The sequence below is a fragment of the Hoplias malabaricus genome, chromosome 15 (genome assembly GCF_029633855.1).
Source record: "Hoplias malabaricus isolate fHopMal1 chromosome 15, fHopMal1.hap1, whole genome shotgun sequence".
Lineage (NCBI taxonomy): Eukaryota > Metazoa > Chordata > Actinopteri > Characiformes > Erythrinidae > Hoplias > Hoplias malabaricus.
In genome coordinates this window covers 5,814,168-5,838,665 of record NC_089814.1, presented here as the reverse complement: position 1 = coordinate 5,838,665, position 24,498 = coordinate 5,814,168, and the positions used below count along the sequence as shown (strand labels likewise).

The following is a 24,498-nucleotide window of genomic DNA, read 5'->3' as shown; positions in this document are numbered from 1 at the left end:
CCAGTTCGTATACAAAAGGTAATTTGATGAGGAGTACACGAACCTTTGTGTGAAACATTTCATATGTAAACATTTACACTTTTACACGTTTTGATCACACATTTCTAAATCCAAATCCATGTTCTATCCTCCGAAGTAATGTATAGCTTCCTCTAATAATTAGAAATTACTTGCACAGTTCATTTCTTGTCAGATTTTCAGACTTAAATTATCTTTACATTTACTTATCCTTCACAAAGATTCATCTAAAATCGTTCCCTACCCTCCCGAATTCAATCCCCTATAATAGTACACTATATAGTGAGTAATATATGGAAATGTGAATAGGGAAGCCATTTTGGACACAGGGTTAGTATTACCAGCTGAGAACTAATACCTTAGACCTCCCAGAACAGGCTGTAACTCCCACATAAGGAATCCAAGTGCTACAGACAACAGAGCCAAGCCCTGTTACCACAGTTTGCAGCACTGAGCCATCCTAAAAAATAAATAATAAATAAATATGGGGTCAGAAAGAACATCATTTTGCAATTCACTGAGAAGAGGAGAAGAGTAACTCACTCTCAGAGACCAGACATTGAGCAGGCCTCCGATTCCTCCAGAGACAAGTGTTAGTCCACTGGGACAGAAGGACAGTGTCTTTATGGCTGTGATGTGACCACTCAGCCTGAACACGCACTTGGTATTGCCACGCTGTAGGAACAAACACACGTACACACACCTTTTACTACTAATTTAACAGTTGTACTAAAACTACTACTACTACTACTACTACTAAAAACAATAACTGAGTAGCTGAGCTCTGGTACTGCAATGCAGCAATATGTTGAATATGTAAGGGTCCTTGTGAAATCCATTTAATTATTCAATGTGATAAACCACACTGTCAGGATAAAAAAAAATGTAATGGGTGGGACCATTGTTTTGCCAGTTTAAAGGCTCTAGTGTGAGTTTGATCTTTATTAGGAAAGAATCAGTCTATATTTTAAAATAAAAGGATAAAATATAGATATACAATATATAAATAAAAGTTAACATAGTTAACATTAAAAGTCGCCCACTAATATAGTGCAAAAAAAAAAGCATCTGAAAGAGTGATGCTGGAGGCAGAGCTACACAAAAGGTAAAAGCCTCTGTCTGACCTTGACAACAGCACTCCTCTCTTGGCTGATAGAGGCACCAAGGAAATTAGGCACTAAGACACTAGTGCCCCCTTGTGGAACAGTCCACACATACAAGAGACCATTTTGGCATCCACTGATGATAAAAATGAAAAGAAAAGACAATAGTAACTATGCATGCATTCTTTTACACAATTATAATATTCACACAATGAACATACTCAATTTTAAATGAATAATTAAGATATTTGATGTTTGAGAAATGGTTAACGTAATACTTTAACATACTAAACAATTTGCACATGTAATTCATAATAAACATAGGTGTAATGATATAGATGTAAGTGTTAACTTGCTGGTATTCTAAAGAGCTGTCGTTATATTCTACATTAATTAGTTTTCATGTATCTGTATATGGGACTCACACAGCCATCATGAGGCGTGGCTCTGACCCTCGGCCAGGCAGAGGGCACCACTCTGCAACATTAACTGTCCCTGTGTGGAAGAGGGAGTGCAGGATCACCCATGTCCCTCCAGTACGCCCCCATATCTTCACCACCTCAGAACGGCCCACTGACAGCAGCAGGTGACCCGTGGGGTCCCACCGCAAAGCACTTACACACTCCTGCAAGGAAAATTTTAAGCCCTTAAACTGCAGGTTTGTTATTTAATAACTAATAAGTTGGGAGAAACTTTCCAAGCACTCTGGAAATTTAAAGGAAAACCACTTCAAAATCAATATTCTTTACCACAACAGACTAATCACTGCCAAATGCTGCCAAACTGATGAGGCAATGGGAGTGGACTATTAATGTGAGTGGGAGTGGGAATAGGACAAACGATTAAAACTAATTTAATAGTACAGTATATTTAATAAACTTATGACATACAGGGGTTGGACAATGAAAGTGAAACACCTGTCATTGTAGTGTGGGAGGTTTCATGGCTAAACTGGAGCAGCCTGGTGGACAATCTTCATTAACTGCACATTGCACCAGTAAGACCATGTGCATCCAATGGTTCAAACACTGTGTCCTGAAGGCGGTGCCGTGTATCAGGACGACAATGCACCAATACACACAGCAAGACTGGTGAAAGACTGGTTTGATGAACATGAAAGTGAAGTTGAACATCTCCCATGGCCTGCACAGTCACCAGATCTAAATATTATTCAGCCTCTTTGGGGTGTTGTGGAGGAGCGAGTCAGGAAACGTTTTCCTCCACCAGCATCACGTAGAGACCTGGCCACTATCCTGCAAGAAGAATGGCTTCAAATCGCTCTGACCACTGTGCAGGACTTGTGTATGTCATTCCCAAGACAAACTGACGCTGTATCGGCCGCAAAAGGAGTCCCTACACCGTACTAATACATTACTGTGGTCTAAAACCAGGTGTTTCACTTTCATTGTCCAACCCCTGTATGTCATGTTGGATGTATTCAGAAAATCATTTTTCAGCTGAAAATTCACAACTAAATCTATTTTTAAAAAAGTATATCTGAATAGATTATATACAGAGGTTTAAGAGAAATAAATAGTTTACACACATGAAAAGCAGTAAGCAGTACTGGTTGATCCATGTCATAGCATTCGGTTGTTGCTAACAGGATTTTCCCATCAGGGTAACCCACAGCAAACGGCCTGTCCGTACTGTACCAAGCCAAACACTGAGGAGCTAAGAGAGCGAGAGAGACAGAAACAAAAAAGAGAAAGAGATGTGAGGATGTCATCAATGAATTAACTAATCCCGGGTTTCCTCCGGGTGACTGTCTGTGAGGAGTGTGGTGTGTTCTCCCTGTGTCTGCGTGGGTTTCCTCCGGGTGACTGTCTGTGAGGAGTGTGGTGTGTTCTCCCTGTGTCTGTGTGGGTTTCCTCCAGGTGACTGTCTGTGAGGAGCGTGGTGTGTTCTCTCTGTGTCTGCGTGGGTTTCCTCCGGGTGACTGTCTGTGAGGAGTGTGGTGTGTTCTCTCTGTGTCTGCGTGGGTTTCCTCCGGGTGACTGTCTGTGAGGAGTGTGGTGTGTTCTCTCTGTGTCTGTGTGGGTTTCCCCTGGGTGACTGTCTGTGAGGACTGTGGTGTGTTCTCTCTGTGTCTGTGTGGGTTTCCTCTGGGTGACTGTCTGTGAGGAGTGTGGTGTGTTCTCTGCGTGGTACGTTGGTAGGTGGACTGGCTACTCAAAAGGTGTCCATAGGTGTGAGTGTGAGGGTAAATGCATAAGTATGTGTTGCCCTCAAAGGACTGGCACCACCTCCAATTTTGTGCCCAACCCTGAACTGGATAAGCACTTACAGACAATGGTTGGATGGATGGATGAATTTATTTATTGCCTCAATATGTAGGGAATCAGCCATTGTTCGTTTTATTGATAAATATTTGAGAATGCTTTACAGTCAGAGTTGTGGCTGCTCTCTCTTTTGTTGCATTATAGATTTCTGTCTGTTTCTGTGGCTTTCATAATTTCTTTGGTTATTTCTTGATAAGCTGAAGAAATAAAGCTTTCCTCTAATGCTTTCTACTTTGATGTCAGAACGATATGATATTGATATTAAAGGTAATATTCGTAGCTCATTTTATGCAGGTGAAACAGAAAATGAGATATTCTCAACAAAACCAGACAATGAAAGTATGTCTTACAAAGCATGATGATTGCACAGTACTTATTTGCTGGGTATAAGGTTGGTTGTTGGCTACATTACCCTTGTAGATCCAAGACAAGTTCAGAAACCCAACATGTCTAAGACTCTATCGAAGGCAAGACTGAGCATGTGTTCTGTGAAATAACTCTCACCTTCTTTCCTTTGGCAGTGAGGTAGCTCTGTGCTCTCCACCTGCACTCCTCCTCCAACCCCTTCCTCTGACACCTCCAGCCAGCAAAGGGAGCCATCGAGACGTCCCAACAGTAGGCTCTCAGCTCCGCTGGTCTGTGCTGATGCTCCCTGGCTAATAAAAGGGCTAGAGCTGTGCACCCACGACATGGCCGTGACCCACGAAGGTTGTGCCGCCACATAAACCTGAGATCCTGTGAGAAACAAAAGAGAGAACAATACAGAAATCAACCCTCTGTAGGGGATATGTATACTTACACACCACACAGAAGTGGGGAATGTAACCTGACTGTGAAATATTCAGGGGGATTTAAATATCAAGAAACAAGTCACTGCCAGTGAATAGTTCAACAGCTACATTTTACTGCTTTCACAGATTTGGTTAAATTAAACAGAGGTCATTCAAAAATTGACCTGGCATTTGGTCTTATCTGATAAAAGACCTGTACTAGCATTTGATATTTAAATATTATGGGTTTAGTATTAACTCTAAAGTTTATATTGTTCAGAAGAAGTTGTTTCAATGTTGGTTTGATTTTCAAAATTTGATTGTGCACAAATATACGAAGAACATCTGTCCAAGAACAAATGTGTAACATCTGCCAGGGAGACCAATATGTATGTGTGTGTGTGTGTGTGTGTGTTTGTTTTTCAGCTCTCACCACGAACTGTCCAGATGTTGATGAGTTTGTTCTGGAAGGCAGCCAGAAAGGTTCCTTGGGCACTCCACATTACTGGAGACAGCAGGTAAGTTCCTACAGAGCCTTCAGATACTAAGGCAGCCTCACTACACAGACAGACACAATCATAAACACAGTCAGTATAAAAAAGACCCAGTGGAACTGATCTTTCTACAATAAATCTATAGACCAGACATCTAAAATCGTACTACACAAACATAGACACATTCATTACAAGCTACTTCTGAATTCCTGGGTCAGTTACAACCACTAAAAATGAAAACATTACTATCTGTTCACCTGCTGCAGTTGTGTGTATGTAGCAGCTCCGCTGTGTTTTGAGAGATGTCCCATAGGCGAACTGTCCCATCATGAGAGCTGGTAGCCAACAAGCCCTGCTCGGCACTCCAGCTGCAACTCGTCACCTATACAAACGCAATCCATCAATTGTGAATAGTAAAGCAGTAGTACAGTATATAGTCTTTAAAAAAACAGCCTTTTCACTTCCAGTCAAGTTACTCATAGTACTAGTGTAAGAACAACAGGAACATTGTAACCGCAGTCCTTAGTGATATGAATACTGCACAAGCCAGTATTGTAAACATAAATCACATACAGGAGGTCCTCGGGTTACGTCAGTCCTGTGTTACGATGTTTCGTGGTTACGACACATCTCCAGTTTACGGTATAAAGCCTTGTTTCGACTTAAGTGGTTTTGCGTCGTAAACGTCGTAACGTGAACTTCGTGTTTGGTGTGTGCGGCGCGGCGGAAGAATACACGGTTATGCGGCTCGGGACCGAGGAGGATAGGTGTTAGGATAGGATAAGTGTATTTATATTTAATCTGATCATATATAAATCAACTTGTTATTTCATGTTTGAATAACGTGAAGCTTTAGAAGGCCCAGTTGAACTGCTGGTGCTGTCTGCTGTTATCACATAAACGTATGCAAGGAGGGTGTGGCTGCAGACATGCACTCTCTGCCTCACATGCACCGCCAGCCTATTCACGACCTCAGTGCACAATCTGCTACGGAAACGGAATTACGCTTTGTCGGTTGATGTTTGAGAGCAGACAGGAATGTGTGTGCACATTTCGGGCACATTACAGACGTGGTGCCATGTGACGCACACAGCCTGTGTGAGCACAATCGTAAAAGAAGTATTTGAGTCTGTTGTTGTGCGTTTACAGCGACTGGTGTGAAATTAGGTTTATGGGGACAGGTGTGTAATTGTTGTCTGACATATCATTGCTGTCCAATTCAAAACATGCATCTCCATTTTTGTGGATTTTTAGTTTACTACACCATCTGAACACAACAGCTGTCCTTCACATCGTGTGAAAAGTTCATGATGAATGAACCAATAGAAATGCTCAAAAATGACCTGTAATTAAATCTTTATACTTTCACTTCCATTGAAATTTAAGGTTTTTTTTCAGTCTGCTATAAAGTGTTAACTGTTACTATGTTTTTAATTGGACAGGAACAATATTTAAATTCAAACTTTTGTTTATGTCTTGTTTATTTTTTTAATTTATAGGTTTCAGCTGTATTCATTCATTTTTGTTTTTAATTTAAATATATAAAAGTGTTACATTTTTTAGAATTCAGTTTTAATAAATTGAAACATTTGCACTTCTGTATTGTGTGTTAATGTATTTGAAATATACATGAATGTGGAGAACAGTGCGAAGGCTAAATTAATAACACATACCTAACTGAGCCCAAGATTTTTAACTATTTAATTTACTTCATATTTCTACAAAATTAACTAAATCTCATGTAACCAAAATGTGATATAAACATACATATGACAACTACATTGAATAAAATTTCAGTATGTCAGTTTAAAGAGCAAAAACGGACCATGTACTGTTGGGCTACATGACTGACACTGAATCGACATTAGCTTTGTCATACTGATAATAATGAAATAGTGATACCATAACTGTCTAAAGATCTCTCGACTCGTTAAGCAGTTACGTGCATGTCTGCTCCTTTAGGCAATTTTAATAAAGACCTATATACTGTCAGTGTTTAATCTGCATGTCACAAAAATGTATTACACAAAACCGTGATGTTATTTGAATGAGTTATTTAGAATGATACATTGTGGTAATACACCGAAACTCAGTACCCTGTTGTGGTGGGCCTCCAGTTTTCTGAGCTGACATTTGCGTAGGTCTCCGGCCATGTCGCTGTAGGTTTGAGGCTTGATGGGGCTGTCCCTCTCAGAGGCTGCGAGGGCATGTACTAGCTGCTGAGCTGCCCACTGTCTGTGTTTACTGGTCAGTCGAGCAGACAGAGCACAGGCCGCTAATGCGTTCGCCAGCTCCAGAGGTCCCACCCGCAGCCCACTCTGAGAAGGAGGTGGCACTTGGGCTGGGGGGCTTCCAGCTTCTGTTAAAGATCATGAACATTATTTATTCTTATCAAACAAAAATTTCTAAAATCAACCAAAGCCTGTATTTAGGTCTACATTCAACTCACTCACGTAATTACAGATTTTTTACAGATAAATAATAATTTGCAGTGGTTACTGAATGAATTTCATACATTTTGTAGATGTTTATAGCTTAATGACTGTATAGTTGTAAAAATATAATTTCTGACCCTTTGAGACCTATCGTTACCCATAAATATGTGACATATTCAGGTTTTTATATGGCTACTGTTACTACAAAAAAATAATTTTCCAGGAAAGTTGGGACACTTTCTAAAACTGAAATAAAAACTGACATCTTGAATTTGTTAATTCTCTTATATATAAAAGACAAAAGGACAAAGAATACACTTTCAGTTTTTCCATGACAAGCTTTTTTCAATTGGTTAAATACAGAGGTTGGACAATGAAACTGAAACACCTGTCATTGAAGTGTGGGAGGTTTTACGGCTAAATTGGAGCAGACTGGTGGCCAGTCTTCATTAACTACACATTGCACCAGTAAGACCATGTTCATCCAATGGTTCAAACACTGTGTCCTGAAGGTGGTGCCGTGTATCAGGACGACAATGCACCAATACACACAGCAAGACTGGTGAAAGACTGGTTTGATGAACATGAAAGTGAAGTTGAACATCTCCCATGGCCTGCACAGTCACCAGATCTAAATATTATTGAGACACTTTGGGGTGTTTTGGAGGAGCGAGTCAGGAAACGTTTTCCTCCACCAGCATCACGTAGAGACCTGGCCACTATCCTGCAAGAAGATTGGCTTCAAATCCCTCTGACCACTGTGCAGGACTTGTGTATGTCATTCCCAAGACGAACTGATGCTGTATCGGCCGCAAAAGGAGGCCCTACACCATACTAATAAATTATTGTGGTCTAAAACCAGGTGTTTCACTTTCATTGTCCAACCCCTGTATATCAAATAGAAACAAATGTAATAATTGATGCAAGAAGCTGAGACAGTCTTCTTTAACACTGGGTCACAACAGGTTCTCTTTTAATTATAGTTTTTAATCATTTTATTATTAATATTTGCAGTTTTGCAAGTTGACGTTTTGTCAATTCTCACTTTATACAAGACTTGAGCTGCTCAACAGTCTGTGGTCACCGTTGTCTGATTCTCCTCTTTATGAGTGTTATGAGTACTTTAAGTAGAACAGCAGGCAGTCCAGTCAAAGAAGCTACAGTGTTCCTTGCATTGTTCTGCTGAAATAGACAAGACTGTAGGAAACTATGACAGCTTGATGGCAGCAGATGTCTCTCCAAAATGCCTGTATAAACTTCTGTACCTATGATACATTCGCATCACCAATGCCGTGTGCACTGATGACCCCCATGCCACCACAGATGCTGATTTTTGCACTTATTGTTGGTAAAAGTCTGCATGGTTGTTCTTTGGCACACAGAATCTGACAGCTGTTTTTCCCAAAAACAAGCTAAAACACATTTCCTCTGACTTCCCGTCCATCTTAGATAACTTTGGGCTCAGAAAACCCTTCAGCATTTCAGCACAAAACTAATATATATCTTCCTCTTTGCATAATACATATTCAGGTTGAATTTCTTGATGCAGTGATGGACTGTTTTAAGTGGCAATGATGAGCCCATGTCCATCAGAGTAGTACGGCACTTTCTCCAACCATAATGCCTGAGGGCTCAATGGTCATACATATTCAGCAGCGGTTTCTGCCCTTGGCACTGGAATCTATCCATGATATTATGAACAGTAGATGGTGAAAGACCTAACATTTTTGCCATGTTCGGATTGAACTGGCTGACAGTTCCACAAATTTTAGCATGAAGTGATGAACAACATTCTATTTTTCCTTGGTGAATGCTCTTTTTATTTCTTTTATATTCACCCATTATCGTGTAACTCTTCAGCTCAATGACACTCATTTTCTCTAAACCTTTTACTCTTCTTTAGCCCTTCACACCTTTTTCTGGAGTATATCGCAGACATCAGAGTCTACATTTGTTCATGTTTACAAAACACAATCAAGTTTGAAATCATTTCTTTGTATATTTTTCCGTTAAATCAAGGTTCAAGAGAATTAACAAATCACAGATTCATGTTTTTATTGCAAAATGTCCCCACTAACACTAACCCTACATCAAGTAAATATATGTAGTACCCATACCTTACCTGACATACTTCATAAACCTTAAACGTCTATAAATGTCTATTTGTATGTGAAGAATTACTCCTATTATTTTATTTTTACAGCAGCAAACTGGTTCAACCCACAGCCTGTCCACGTGACCATTTACCTTTAGACTCAGAAGACTCCATTCTCTCGGAACTGTAACGGTATCTGACTCCTTTCTCTGTCAAGAGTGACACCAGGCTCTGAGTGACCAGAAAAGTAGGTGGTGTGAACTCATTAATGTCCCGTAGTGCCCCCTTTAGGCCAGAGATCAGACGTTGTCTCTGCTGTGGGTCAGCAATGGCTCCCAGATTCATACCCGTAGCAGCAGCCATCAGATCCTAAGAATGACAGAGAGAAGCTGTGATATTAAACACACAAAAAGGGCAAATGTCTCTATCAGAGTAAAAGACAGAAATGCACCTGGCTAGAGTTTACAGCTAGAAAGCAATGCAAAAGGACTGCTTTCCCATTAAACTGTCGAACAATACCAAAAAGGTACAGGGTTTTTGGAAAACATTTCTCCCCCACAGTTTTTCAGCTAAATGGCAACATACATTCATGCACTAGTCCTTTTTTAACATATCACGTGTGCCCCTTAAATACATTCCATTTATATATAACATGGTCTAATTTTTAACAGCATGCAAAAAGAAAACTCATAATTATCCATAGAAATACTCCATATCTGTGAGTACTGTTAGACATGAATTAACAGAGTAGGAGCATGTTTGTGCGTACCTGAGTGCAGATGTCCACTAGCTCTCTGTAGGCTGTAGGACTGTGACACACCAAGCTGCCTATAGCAGAGCTGAGGAAGGACAGGAAGGCAGAGCCTGTGTTGTCACTCATAGAGCCCCGCCCTGTGACCTGCTGGTCTACGTCCATGTGGACACGCCCACCTGCCGCCAAACACATCAGTCGCACCAGAATCCGGATATCTGCCAGGCCCAGAGCCTCCAGCCCACTGGACTGGTTACAAACTGAACTACTGAGAGAGAGAGAGATGGTAGAGTGAGGGAAAGAGAACAAGTAAAGGATAATCTAAATAAGAAATATGTGGATATCTAGCTTTAATAACTGCTTTTCAGTAAATGACTGCTTTATTTGTCAGCTGGCGATCATTTAACATTTATCAGCCTTTCCATGGGAACAATGCCAAGGACCATGGATTCTGTTCTGTTGTCATGACGTTAGCGCTCATTAGTTCTCAATCCTTTGTCAAATCATTATTTAGACCGTCAATCTCTCAAACGATACACGACAGCCCAAGAACACAAAGACAAACAAATCTAAGCACATGTTTGCAAGCATGGAGGGTTAAAGAGAAGTTTGTTACGTGGAGGAGATTTGAGACAGGGCTCTCAGCACCATGCTGTATCCCAGCAGGATCTGGGCAGTAGCTGTAACTCTCCTGAGGGCCACCAGTCTCTCCTGAGCTTCTCTCAGAGACGCAGCCTGCTCCCCAAGACTCAGCAAACTTGCCGCTCCCTTCAGTTCAGTGCTCACGACACCTACACACATATACGCTACATCAAAATACGCTAGAAAACATAACCACCTAGTATTATGTCAGTTAAATCTGCTCTAAACTTTATTTTACTATTGAGCCTTTGGAGCATGTGTCCGTATTACTGTGTGGAATTTTATATTGAACGTGATTTCATTCTTTTTAATAATTAACTAAAAACCCCAATGTCGACTGTTACCTCTGTGCTGCAGGCTCTTGTCTCCAGTGACGTTGGCCCCGAGTGGATCCGGCTCAGTGAAGGGAATGGGGTCAGGGATCGCCTTCTTCTCACTGAGCCCCAAAGGCCTCAGCAACACCCCAAAATCCTCCAAACCTGTCAGCCTATCCGAGTCAGAGTCTTCCTGGTGTCCGGGGTCCCACTCATCTAACACACACAAACATGTTTATGTCTTTGAATTCAAGATTCCACACAGAAATGAATCAGAAAGAAGATACACACCATCAGATGTGCTGTCCAGTCGGCCTATCAGATCAGACGCCACACCTCTCATTCTGGAAGAAACGTCACCAAGGCATAAACATGAGATCAATACACTACAACTCATTATAACATCATATCATCATCCATTATAATATTATATTCCATAACATGGCAATCTCCCTGTGGCTATACTACTAAAATTAAATACACTTCTCTTTGGTGGTATTTTAAGGTTTGTAGGGCATTCTCTTAGTACAGAGTATAGTACTCAGGAAGCATATGTTTATACTTTTTAAGGCCACTCTGCACTACTCTTAACTGCTTAAAAATTTCTCTATTCAACCAAATGAAACATTCAGAAATAAAACCTACTTTCCTTATCAGTATATATATATATATTACAACTACACAGAAACAGCTGAATGAAGTAAGAACTGTAAATGGTTATATCTATTATCCTCTCTTTCACTGTCCCAGAGGGAAGAGTCATCTTCCTCAGCCTCTCTGAACTTTCTCTACCTGTCATGTTTGGAGCCGTGTTCTCCATGGTTGGCAGTGAGGTATTTGTCCCTGCAGGCCGAACACAGCAGATAATAAGGGCTTCCTGAGCCACACTCTCCTCCAAACCAGCCATCCACATAGGCCCCATTGCTACGGTAACCGCGCCGGCCAGCACTTTGGCCACAGCCTGGGTGATGCCTCTTCATGTGGGTGTTAAACTGCACAGTGAGTGTGTTACACAACTCACACTCCACCATTTCACGAGACTCAGTGTGTTCTTCTCCTGCCTGAGAGAGAGAGAGAGAGAGAGAGAGAGAGAGAAAGAGAGACAGACAGAGAGAGACAGAGAGAAAATGTAAAAAAAATCAAGAAGAAAAGAAGAAGAAAAGACAAGACAATGAAAATGAGAAGGATACGTAGGGATAAAGAAAGTCTAAAAATGATGTAAACACCTATTCAAGCCTATTCTGTAAGTAAAGGTTGTTGCGCACCTCCACCATCCATAGTGTGTCCCTCTCAGAGGCAATAAATTCAGGAGTGAGCAGTTCCTCGTATGGCTCTTCCTGGTATGGGTCGTCCATGTAGCCCAGCTCTGATTCCTCCTCTGCCGCAAACGGGTGAGTTTCGGCCCTCTCGGGCCATTCGGGCACGCCCACTTCCTGTCTGTAGAGCGCTGGCATCGGACCGGGCGATGGAGAGTCTAAACACCAAACATATGAACAGACATTACTCACATTATATCTATAACCTGCTGTACATTAACTCAGAAAGCAGTATTTTCAAATATACACCAGCAATTTCGTTGAAAGGAAGTTGAAATGTTCTAATGACACAGTTCTGTGCAACTTATAAATCACTTTATATCTGCCATATGTTTAAAAAATTCTCTGATCATATCTGAAGGTAACTTAACAAATATTTTTCTAAAGAGTTCTAACCCTAACTTATATAATTGTTATTTAATGACTTCCTAAAGCAGCAATAAAAGATCTAAATATGACATGTGTAAAGATCATTCATTTTAAATGTGTATTATATATTCATTATATATAAAATATAACGTAAGTTGGTTCAAAACATTTATGCAGCAGAGTATTTAACTTTTTTACTGATGTAATGGCAGTAAATAGTCAAGTGTGTCTCTGTTTTTATAAAGGTCTTGGACCTGCTCTCCTGAAGGATGTGCGCTGACTCAGGCCTGAGCGCTGTCTCCTGGCGGGTGGAGGCCTGTTCCGTGTTAGATGGACATCCAGGAAATTTTCTCTCTCCACCAAATCCAGCCCAGCTAACAAACTATCAGACAGAGAAAAAAAATAGTCCTTTCACGGTGTGTTGAAAATTTTAAATGCTTTTAAAGTAGGAATGCCTTTAAAGTTCTTTGGCTATTTCTGGGTATTCCTACCTCTCATTGGGTTCTCGGAGTCTAGCTGGCGACTCTGGGCACTGCACTGTCTCTGGTCCATCTGAGGAGGGTGTATCATTGGTGCCCCCAGCTGACGAACCCTCCCCTGCATGATGTTCCTCAGTCAGGGGGTGCTCCAGCATCCAGCTCGCCAAAACCTCTATCATCGTAGAGTCCACCTCCCCTGTGACCCCTGGACCACAGAAAAAAGTTTAATTAGTTAAACACTGAAACAAATAAACAACAGCAGTAAGATTCATCAGTATTAAACCCTACTGGGTCCGGATTAGTTTACTAGAGGGATATAATGTGTGTAAAGAGTTTGAGTAACTTCCTTCTTAACTGTAAAAACAACAACAAAACATTATACGGCACATCTATTAGTAGGTTTTGCTGTTCCATTAGAATAAATGGAAGTGGGACAATTACTTCTGGATTACTATTACTCTCTAGACTTACAGTCATTTGCCATGGACACTTAATTCACACTGGCTTCAGTGTTTACACTGATCACCCCTGCTAATCACTCGAGATACAATAAACATTGGTGAATAAAATGGAAACAGGTTCAGTTAAAGCGAGTGTTGTGTTTCAGCCAGGACAGACAAGAGCAGGCAAATTACGTGGACAAACGGTGTGAAAGACATGGACAAGGAATGTGAGGTACATGCATCACCTTTGTGTATCATTCTGACTATCATCTTTTTGTGATTTAACCACAAAATTACATTTTAGAATCCCACTGGTCCATTTTCAAAGCTGTAGTAAAATGATATCATAAGTAATGCCTTGTGAAAATGTAAATCCGAGGGGAACAAAAGCATAAGAAAAAACATCACCAACAGCTTGGGGTACCTGCAGTTTCCATGGCTCTGTAGATGTGTCTCACAGAGAAGCCCATTTCTAATAATCGAACTGGGACAAATATTTGGGGATGGTCTGAAGAAGAAAACAAACAAAAAAAAGCTATCTAACATGGAAATAAAATGTGTGTGCACAACCATATCATGTGTACAAAACATATTCAAATTAAATCAAAGAGAAAACGGTGTCCTATAAAGAAAGTGCAGCAGAATACAGTGAGTGATAATAATTCTTTATAATACGTACACTTACTATTAAATTGTAACTGAAAGGTTACATAAAAGCATGAAACATAATGGCAGATAGAAAAATGCAGATTTTCCTTTCCATGGAAATTTTTGAATAAAATATGTAACTCATGCATGGGTGAGGAGGAACAGAGCTTACTACATGCACTCAGTAAGTTAGTAGCTCTTAGCTGAAATCCACAAATCATTCACATGTTCAAATGTTAAAAGTAAACAGCCAAAATATAAAAGTAAACCTTTCTGTATACACAGGCACTGTTCTTAAAATGGGCCCGTTCTCCTCTGAGGCACAGTTCAGAGTGCCCTACTCCAGTGGCTGCCAGCCCACATTCTGGAGTACTCCAAGCAAGCACTGTTTAGTGTTTATACTTCTCTATCACACAAAAATCAACTCAGGACTGGCTAAATAATGAGTGTAATCCCAAAGAAGGTTATGTTAGAAAATTGGTTTCAGTACATCTTTTAGCTAATATAAACGTTATTAATATTAAATAAACCCAATAATTTATCAACAATCAATGCCATTAGACATTAGATTAAGTAATAAATACTGACTGACTGTACTAAATACTGACTTCCTACCTGGGTTAGTCATTGGTCACTCTAACTAATCCGGTACACTGTCAGGAAAACTGTCACTGTGGTGGTACCCCCAAAGGGTACCTTTAGTTATGGAACATAATACAGTGGAACCTCTACCTACGAACTTGATCCGTTCCGTGACCCGGTTCGTAAGTGGAAAAGTTCGATTCTCAAGTCAATTTTCCCCATTTAAAATAATGGAAAAGCAATTAATGCATTCAAGCCCCCACCCCGAAAGTCACCCTTTTTGCACTGATATATGTTTACAACACCCTCAAATTAGTAAAAATACATGTAGCGTTACTAAAAATAAAAGAGAAATACAGTGGTAACAGTAATAAAAAAGAAATAATAAAGTTGTAAGTGGTTACACAGCGCTACCTTGAAGACATGACGACTGGCTGGAGGAGTAACACAGGCACTGGCTGTATGACGGGAGGTGGGGGGTGGGGGGAATAACGGAGAGTAGGCGGTGAATGTGGGGAGACGAAGCGTAGATACGGCTTAACTTAGCACGAATTTCGATGTCTGCTATTTACACTAATGCTAAATTGCTAAAGCTACAATTTGCTAATCTTAAAAGCTCACTCAAGTCTGGGCGCTGGGAGACTCGCCTATTGGGGTCAGTGGCCATTTCCAGCCGCCGGCTCGGCGGAGGCTCGGGTTCGTTTCTAGAGTCGTGGTTCGTTGGTGGAGGCAAAAAATATTCAAATGCCTGGTTCGTATCTTGGAAAGTTCGTTAGTATAGGCGTTCGTTAGTAGAGGTTCCACTGTAGTACCATTTTCTATAAGATTTGTAGATTTTTATATTGTGCTTATTTTATACACCCCATATCATCCCCAGGACCGGAGAAGACAACCTAATGTACATTTAGGTAACAAAACTGGACTTAAAACCATTGTTGCACCTTAAAATGTACATTTACATTGTGTGTACTTTTAGAGCAATAACGTACCTGTTGCATACCTTTTTTCAGAGAGTGTATGTATTATAATGAAACTGTGTCAAAACCTGAATTCTTAAAAGAACAAAATACTTTTTGCCAGGACCACATTCCTGTAAGTCAAATCAAGTAGTCTGGTTGTTAGAACCAAATCTTCTGCACAACAAATCTTGATTATCATTGACGAGTTTTGACCCATTTCCTTCTTCGTCCTTGCCCCTGGTCTTACCCACGGGGGTTCTGGTCTGGCCGCAGGGCTCCAGGAAGCTGGTCTGCTGCTCTGTATATCCCTCACAGGGGGTGGAGCCAGCCAGGCTGAGCCCTGGGGGCAAAATGGGGCTGTGGACCAAACCAGCAAGAGTGGGGAACCGAGCCAGCACCATCCGCCTGGAGAGACCCAGACACACACACACACATGCATGCGTGCGCACACACACAAAAACACACAGAGAACAGCTGCTAATATCAGACCTAACATCAGGCCCAAAAGGCTCACACTGACGATCATATTCAAGCAGGACATATAAGCAGTTTTGGAATTGAGTCCTAGTGCGGTATTAATCTTTTATTCTAGTGAAAACCTTTTCATAAGAGAGGCCTTTTAGGAAGCTCCTCTTTGCTAAGCGGGACAGGTGGATGCCAGCAGTTAGGTAAACATGCTGTTGAGGTTAAGTGTTAATTTATATATGGCCATATCTGCTCTAAATTACACACGCACACATACACTCACCTGCTTTCACACTCGTACCTGTAGTAGACTGAGAGTGATTTTGAGCTTCTGATGTGCCTCTGTCTGACAGTGATCTGGAGTGAAAACATCCAGCCACATCAGAGAGCTGTGTGTGTGTGTGTGTGTGTGTCTTTTTATAGGTGTTCATGTGAGTCTCAGAGATAATAACAGGATTAAAGGTAAGCCAGGAGAAAGGCAGATGTATCATATCAGAATGAATGCCTGACATTATTATTGTGCTCAATCTATGTTTATCCTTCCAGGCACAAATGGCAGGTGTGGATATGTTATCACTAAATTAATTAATAATCATTTTAAAATAATGAACAGACCAAAAATCAACATTATATTTTATAATTTATAGAGAAAAATAAATACATTAATATAATAGCAACATTAGAGACTCTCAGTGATTTTCAATGGTCAGAATACAGGTGGTTAAACCAGGTTAACTGAGTTCATATGATTACATATGAATATATAAAAATGTACGTAAACTCCAAGCAGCACTCACTGTAAGAGATTGATGGGCAGGAAAGGGTTGAAGTTTTCCAGACCATCTGCCTGCAGGGCAGTGAGGAGGGAAGTGGTGAGGTCATTGGTGGACGAGGAAGCCGACTGGCCGAAGATGGCGGTTCCATCTGAACCGTTGCTGTACAGAGACACGGAGCTTGAAGATTTTGACACAGGCTGAGATGAGGTCTGGCCTGCAGAATCTACACAAAGCATAGGACAGCACAACAGTGCAACAATGTAGCACCTATTGATATGAAGAAAGGCTTCTTACAGACAATTTGTCAGAAACGGTTGGTAACAACCTTTTACACATGCTGATGCATAGCTGGCGACTGACAGATGTCAGAGACACTGGCCTCACATTTATCTAAATATATACCTGGAAATAATGTTCAATAATTTCCAATTAGCATTGTGAAACCTCCATTGCTATATCACATATGTATCCAACATGGGCAAGAACTGTGTTTATATATTGTTAAAGTTGTATAGTTACATCATTCATTATCTGTAACTGGTCCAGAGCCTACCTGGAATCATTAGGCGCAATGTGGGAATACACCCTGGAGGGGGCACCAGTCCTTCACAGGGCAACACACACTCACACCTACGGACACTTTTTGAGTCGCCAATCCACCTATCAACGTGTGTTTTTGGACTGTGGGGGAAACATGGACACGTGGAGAACACACCAAACTCCTCAGACAGTCACCCAGTGCGGGACTCGAACCCACAACCTCCAGGACCCTGGAGCTGTGTGACTGCGACACTCCCTGCTGCATCATATAGATACAGAAGCCAAAATTGTGTCCATTTTCTCCTTTAACAGAAACCAGTGTGTCATAGATTGTCACAAACCACAACAAAAGAGCACAGCTTTAAGCAAAAAGTATGTAGATCACGTGATGATAGTGTAATATATAATATACACCCAGCAAATCACTTTAGGTTTAGGTTCTAAACGAGTTAAAACAACTGCATTACCTTTGTTATCTTTGCTAGCACCATCTCCCTGCAGTCTACAGAGAGCACCTTTAAATATCATGATCTGTGCTCTCTCCAGGTCAGAGAGAGCCACAGGCTGTTTGATAGGGCACGGTCTCACAGCCCATTTCACCATGCTGCGCACCAGGAACTGCAGAACAGACCTCAGCTCAGCGCTCTCCTCCACAGCCCCAGCTGCAGCACACCTGGCTGGGTCAGGACTGCCCAGGTTGGCTGCTGCTTCTACTTGGGGAACCAAAAGTAGGTCTGTAAACTTCCCACAGTTCAGAATCACAGCCAGGGACTTTAATGCCCCCAGCAGGATGTAGGACACTCGAACAGCACGAAGCTCCAGGGCAAAAAGGTCAGCTCTCGACTGCACTGGCAGCATCAGTAGACATGGAGAGTCCTCTTGCTCTTCTCCAGAGGGCTTTGGGGTTTTGGGGGATTCTGCGTCACCCTGGTGCTCCATGTTTCTCTCATCCTTCCTGTTTATATCCTCTTCTGCCAAGCTGGTTATAGGGCCTATGGTAACAAAACAATTAAAGTGAAATATCATTCTTAGGGATATTACTTATTTGTAAATTTGTAATTAGTGCTTTCTAATTATTATAATAATAAATTACAATCAGTACTAAAAGCTCAAAATTAGCTGAATCTCTTTTAGATGAATGCATTATGATGTATTAATGCGTTATAGATACCCCTATAACACACCTATAATTATCAGCACTGAACGGCATGAACAAATATATTGTGATTGTTCATTGTATAATCAAGTCATACCAGTCATCCCTTCTTCCAGCATCATCACACGTGTAATGTCCTCGTCCAGTCTCTGCTCGAGTTCACTACGAGCTCCACCCTCTGAATTATTCTGGGAGGTATTTCGGGGCTTCCCCGAGCCTCTGCTGCCCACTCTGGCTCCTGCTGCAGCTCCGGCTCCAGCTCCAGACTCCGCTTCCTCCAGCACACCGGTCAGAAGGATGAGGTGAAAAAGCACAGCGGGAGTCAGTCCACTGCAGCGGGAAACATCCAGCTGGGGCACGTCACACGGCTCCAAAAACGTGAGTGGGGTATCGCTGGGTGACCAAGAATTCAGGAAGCTTTAGATTAGTGGGGGTACGGCACACAGCAACATGGAGATGAAGAGAGAGGAGGGAAACAAAGAGCAGAAAAGGGGGGAAAAAAAAGGAGGACAAAGAAAGGATAATATGATTAGGCAGAAATAAAGAAAGTAAGAAAACAGAAGAAAGAATAAAGAAAGAAAGGAAAATGGAGAGGGGCACTGAACAGATCGCTCATGATGAGAATGGGCAGGGAAGATGGGAAAACATTTACAGAAATACAAAACAAGTCAAAGTTACATCAACTGACAGAAAGTGAATTTTATGTTTATAATTTCTCACTGCATTTAGGGTCAAAAGTTTCAGTGTCACCTGTTAGCACCAAAACACATAGAAAAAGCACATAAGTGCAGTCTTAAACTTCTCAAAACAGAATGCAAATCAAAGGAATATATGGCTATATAACATCTATATGCAAAGAAGAGAGTAATGTACAGGAGGTCCTGGGGTTACGTCAGTCCCGAGTTACGATGTTTCGTGGTTACGACACATCTCCCATTACTGTATAATGCCTTGTTCCGACTTAAGTGGTTTTGCGTCGTCAACGTTGTAACGTGAACTTCGTGTTTGGTGCGGCGCGGTGGAAGAATACACGGTTACGCGGCTCGGGACCAGGGGGAGGATAGGTGTTAGGATAGGATAAGTGCTTACAGTATGTTATTTACGTACAGTATGTACGTTATGTCCGACTTACACCGAAAATCGGTTTACGACGTGACGTAGGAACGGATCAACGTCGTAAGTCGAGGACCGCCTGTATATACTTTTAGAATCTGATGCTGGCAAACCACCCCAAAAAAGTTTAGATGGGGCATTATACTATTATGGGGGCTGGGGTGAATTCACCATTGAAATTTGACCAAGAAAGACAAAGAATTTTGGTCTTTCAACACCTTGAGTTGATAATATCCATATATTAATTTTGTGCAAAAATGTAGACAAGTTTTCTGGGACCAAAGTAATCTAAGATGGACAGGAAGAACCATTTTCTATTGTTAGACAAGTCCATATTTCAGCTTGGTTTTAGATAAAAGGACATTGTATTCTATGTGCCAGGTATGAAAAAGACCATCCAGACTGCAACCAATGAAACGTTGAAAAAATATGTGAAAGTATAAATATTGGTATTTTGGAGAGACATATGTTGCCACCAAGATGACATATTTTCACAGGACCTTTATGTCAATTTCAGCATGTCAATATTAGGTCTCAATCTGAACTAATTACTGCGCTTGAAGAGGAAAATCAAACAATGGTGACCACAGACTGTTGAGAAAGCAGCTCAAGTCTTGCAAAACTGAAGCAATTAGTATCTTCTATTCCCAAATGATTAAAAAATGTAAATGAAAGCAAAGGTGAACCAGTGAAAAACATGACTCTGTCACAGGTTTTATTTAAATGTGATGAAGGCATCAATTTCTAAAATAATAATGAATAACAGAATAAAAATATAATATTAATAATTAGCGAGTAATAGTAAGTAATATTAATTAATCAATTATTAATTAATTTATAATATAATCATTGTTCATTTCAAAAACAGGTTTAACATTATTCATGTGTATGGGTGAGCTTTAATTTAGAGATATTTCTTTGTCTTTACTTTGTATTTTTGTTTTTTTTCATAATAACCAATGTTTCTGTTACTTATTTCATCATACTTCAGCAGAATTTGCCTTCAAATATGTGTTAGTGTGATACCAAAAATTACTCCACAGTAAATATGGTTGATAAACCCCTGTGCGTTTTCATACATACCTCACAGTCAGATCAGTCTCCTCCCACTGTAGTTTAGCCAGGTGGCTTCCCTCCTTCAGGACCCCTAACAGAGTGGCCCGACGCCCACTAGGTTTGTGCAGGCAGATGCCACCAGCTCGAAGCCCACTGTCTACTCCTCCAATCAAGGCCAGGACAGGCCACACCTCAGCACACAACATGCTAAGCTGGGTCTCAGACAGAGCTGTGGGGCCAGAGAAAACTTCAGGACTCTTCCAGCTCTCCCTTGAACTCTTCGCTTTCTCTTTTTCCACACCTCCACCTTCCACATGTTCCTTACTGCCATGACCTGCTCAGACACAGTTCAATAGATGAGAATGAGCTAAGATGGCCACAACTAGTAGAATCACTCCAGAATCTTTCTAGACAACTGTAAAATATTTACTCAAAATCTTATATTTTCATCCATGAGCAAGGTCAAGATGGCAGACATTGTTTTGAACTGCACCGACCTAATTCCAGAAATCAACCACGTTAACCAACTCTCTTTCACCGTCCTGCTTGTACTGACCATGTCTGCAGCTGGCTCCCTCTCTTATGATAAGGCCGATGAGATCCAGTCTGCGGCTCATGTGCAGGTTAATGTGAGGTGCCCATTCATCACAGTGGTGAAGCCTCCTCAGGAGCTGCACTGTAGCCTCCAACAGCACGGTGGTCCGAGGACTGCATAGAGGGTCGCCAGGAAGCAGGTCACTGGGCATGCCTCGCATCTGCAGGTCACACAGTGCCACCTACAGGGAAATAAGGAATGACGAGGAAAAGAATGAATAAATTGGAAAGCTGCATATATCACGCCAGAGGTTCTGAATTCTACTAGGGTCACCTATGACCCTATGGCGCTCCTAAGGAAAAAAAACCTCTAGCATGCTAACTAGAGTTTCTAGTTACCAAACTCCACTTCTTGCGATTTTAAGTTGTTTATTGAGGTGTACTAACCTTTTCTCCTGGGTTACTGCTGTAGAAGAGCACACATGGGTAAAGCTCTGTAGCATCCACTCCCTCAAATGCCAGCTTAGGCTCCTGTACACAATCAGAATTTCAGTGCATTAAGCAACAAGCACATACATGAAGGTTTCAAATGCCTTATATAGCATTTTATAGCTGATGTACAGTCTGTACAGGTTTGACCTTAAAATGAATTTGACCTGGGGCTCTCAAACTTTTGCATACAAAGCAAATACTTTGCTGTCCTACTTGATTGCAGTTTGTAAATATAAATACATTAAGTATTTGATGCATTCAAAACACTCCAAAAAAGGACAGGGGCAAAATAAGAGTAATAAATATATTCTAAATACACCATATTCTAAATAAATCTTACACATGGTAAATGAAAACATTAAAAATGTACCACATCTCTCCCCTTTACTCACCCTGTTGTTTTTGGCAAAGGATATTGTCCTAGCCTCCATATCTAGGATGCAGGTGATGGTGTCACCCTGTGTGAAGGACGGCAATGCTCTGCCCAGCTCACCCCCATGGTATAGGCTGCCACTGTAAGCCCGGTACAGCCACATGTCTGTGGTAGTGCGGTGGTTGTAGTCACGGATGGGCCAGCGGGACACTCCGATACACGTACCCTCATTTCCTCTGTTCTCTTTAGTTATGTAGAACTGGGAGGAGACAGGAGCATAATTATAATGAATACAGTGTTCTGTCTTACTTCCATTGATTCTGGAATAGATAGCATTTATACAGCATTCATTCATTGTCTGTAACCGCTTATCCAGTTCAGGCTCACGGTGGGTCCATGGGGACAAGGAGAGAACACACCAAACTCTTCATAGACCTCCTCATAGAAGCGGGACTCGAACCCACAACCCCAGGACTCTGGAGATGTGTGACACCTGGCAATTTTTTTTTGCAGTTTTAGCTACTTAAAATTATTATCAGCCTCAAAGTCTTCCCACTGCATACCTTCCATATGAAGCAGCCAGAGGTGATTGCTGTGTTGGCCAGGCCATATCCTTTCCCTCCAGAACCATGAGACAGAACATTTCCACTCTCCAGGGAACAGCAAATCAGCTTATGAGGATCAAAGGAGAAATCGCCGATAGGAATGCACTCGTCCTCACTGCTGCTCTCCTAAAATGCACACAAAAATACCAATAATACATATATTTATTTATTTTTGTGAATATTATACCCCCACTTTAAAATCTAAAATTACCTAGTAAACATATCTAAATTAGACTGTACCTTCTTTGCGGTCTCTGACACTTTTTCTATTTTTCTCCTCATGGCCAGAGGCTCCTCCCACATGTAGGTGGACAAAAGTCCAAACAGCTGATCAACAATCTGTTAGGAAAAATAAAATAACACTGAAATTATGAGTAAAAATTATACAAGACAGGAAAATTGATGGCCTGATCTTCTCTCTCACCTGTTTCATTTGGAGCGGGTCTGAGCAGGCTGGAAGTAAAGCCTCCAGAATGTGAAAGGCCAACAGCTTTGTGCGTAGATTATAGAAATGAGGATTACCTGGAACAGGTATTCACAATAAGTACACTAAAGGACTGCTCTGTACTAACGCTGCAGGGGCCAATCTACACAACAACTGATATTTAGATTAACTAGCAATAGATGATTTAAACAAGCAGGGTTTTGCATGGTGCTCATGAAGCCAGAGAGTTTTACCTGAGCTGCTGTGGTAAGAGATGATTGTCATCAGTGGGTCAATCCACCGGGAGAAGGAGGAGAGTCTCTTGGTTACCCTTAGTGACAGGATACGTCTGAGGAAGACAAGGAAGTCCGCAAGCTGGGCCTCCACAACTCTGCTACTGCAAGGCACCTCTGCACCTAAGGTCACAAAAACACATTTTATATTTGACATTAAAGTGTTCCCTATGAGACAGTTATTTCTGGCATATTCATGACATTAGAGGTAAGTTATTAACTCTGGTTACTCACTCTCTTGTTTTGCTGTATTAGTGTTGGGGTCAAACTCTGAGTCATATTCTGAACTGCTTTCCATCACCTCCTGCTGGTGAAGGGTGAGTAACAAACCTTGCAGCTGCTCACACATCACATCCATCAAAGCCTGAGACACATCCAGGGGCAAGGCACCTTCACAGGAGCTGTGGCATACAAATATATAATACAAATACTGTAAAAGACTGTCATTGGGAAATTTAATTAACACCCATTTAAAATGTAGTCAAACAGCTAAATTGGTTAAAACATGTTATCTGAAGTTTCCTACCTTGCTGCGATGACAAGGCTCTGACGCAGCCTGGCAGAGGCCAGCCTCACAGCCCCACTCAGCAGCATGTTCCCTGAAACCGAGGCAGCCAGCCAGCGCTGACTAACCAGAACACAGGAATTATCAGTGAGACTGGCCAGCAGCTCCAGTAGGCCATTCTTTATCACCACCACAAGGTCTGCTGGTTGGTAGTGGAAGTTCAGTGCAAATACTGCAGCCAGAAGCAAATGCTGACAAGAACCTGTAAAGAGTAATAATATATTTAAAAAATCAAGCAAAAAAGGATAATGAATCTAATATGTTACAGAAGCCTATACCACTCTAAAATTGCAGTTATTATTATAATTTTTTTTAAAAAAAGGTCAAAGTTAAAAACAAAGATAAGGCGTTGTGGTGGCTGCTACTATTTTTTTAGCTATATTATAACAGTGGAAGACATCACATA

General features: G+C 41.2%; 1 protein-coding gene across 2 annotated transcripts in view; it reads right to left on the bottom strand.

Moving 5' to 3' along the window:
- The window catches only part of LOC136667993 (probable E3 ubiquitin-protein ligase HERC1), an 81,933-nt gene that overhangs the window by 16,970 nt on the left and 40,465 nt on the right, over positions 1-24,498 (bottom strand). For both annotated transcript variants that reach the window (XM_066645205.1, XM_066645206.1), the window contains exons 34-66: positions 24,054-24,294; positions 23,762-23,928; positions 23,489-23,650; positions 23,235-23,332; positions 23,051-23,149; positions 22,769-22,936; positions 22,225-22,464; positions 21,788-21,871; positions 21,363-21,582; positions 20,834-21,140; positions 18,735-19,054; positions 17,949-18,473; positions 16,963-17,164; positions 15,948-16,105; positions 13,936-14,019; positions 13,081-13,273; positions 12,844-12,971; positions 12,170-12,378; positions 11,697-11,965; positions 11,196-11,248; positions 10,935-11,120; positions 10,565-10,739; positions 9,967-10,216; positions 9,350-9,566; positions 6,764-7,026; positions 4,925-5,049; positions 4,607-4,731; positions 3,908-4,138; positions 2,668-2,795; positions 1,547-1,746; positions 1,143-1,257; positions 562-693; positions 377-478 (exon numbers count right to left, since the gene is read on the bottom strand). In XM_066645205.1, the coding sequence (XP_066501302.1) occupies positions 377-478; positions 562-693; positions 1,143-1,257; positions 1,547-1,746; positions 2,668-2,795; positions 3,908-4,138; positions 4,607-4,731; positions 4,925-5,049; positions 6,764-7,026; positions 9,350-9,566; positions 9,967-10,216; positions 10,565-10,739; positions 10,935-11,120; positions 11,196-11,248; positions 11,697-11,965; positions 12,170-12,378; positions 12,844-12,971; positions 13,081-13,273; positions 13,936-14,019; positions 15,948-16,105; positions 16,963-17,164; positions 17,949-18,473; positions 18,735-19,054; positions 20,834-21,140; positions 21,363-21,582; positions 21,788-21,871; positions 22,225-22,464; positions 22,769-22,936; positions 23,051-23,149; positions 23,235-23,332; positions 23,489-23,650; positions 23,762-23,928; positions 24,054-24,294 (6,176 nt within the window). The remainder of the gene's footprint in view (positions 1-376; positions 479-561; positions 694-1,142; positions 1,258-1,546; positions 1,747-2,667; positions 2,796-3,907; positions 4,139-4,606; positions 4,732-4,924; positions 5,050-6,763; positions 7,027-9,349; positions 9,567-9,966; positions 10,217-10,564; positions 10,740-10,934; positions 11,121-11,195; positions 11,249-11,696; positions 11,966-12,169; positions 12,379-12,843; positions 12,972-13,080; positions 13,274-13,935; positions 14,020-15,947; positions 16,106-16,962; positions 17,165-17,948; positions 18,474-18,734; positions 19,055-20,833; positions 21,141-21,362; positions 21,583-21,787; positions 21,872-22,224; positions 22,465-22,768; positions 22,937-23,050; positions 23,150-23,234; positions 23,333-23,488; positions 23,651-23,761; positions 23,929-24,053; positions 24,295-24,498) is intronic.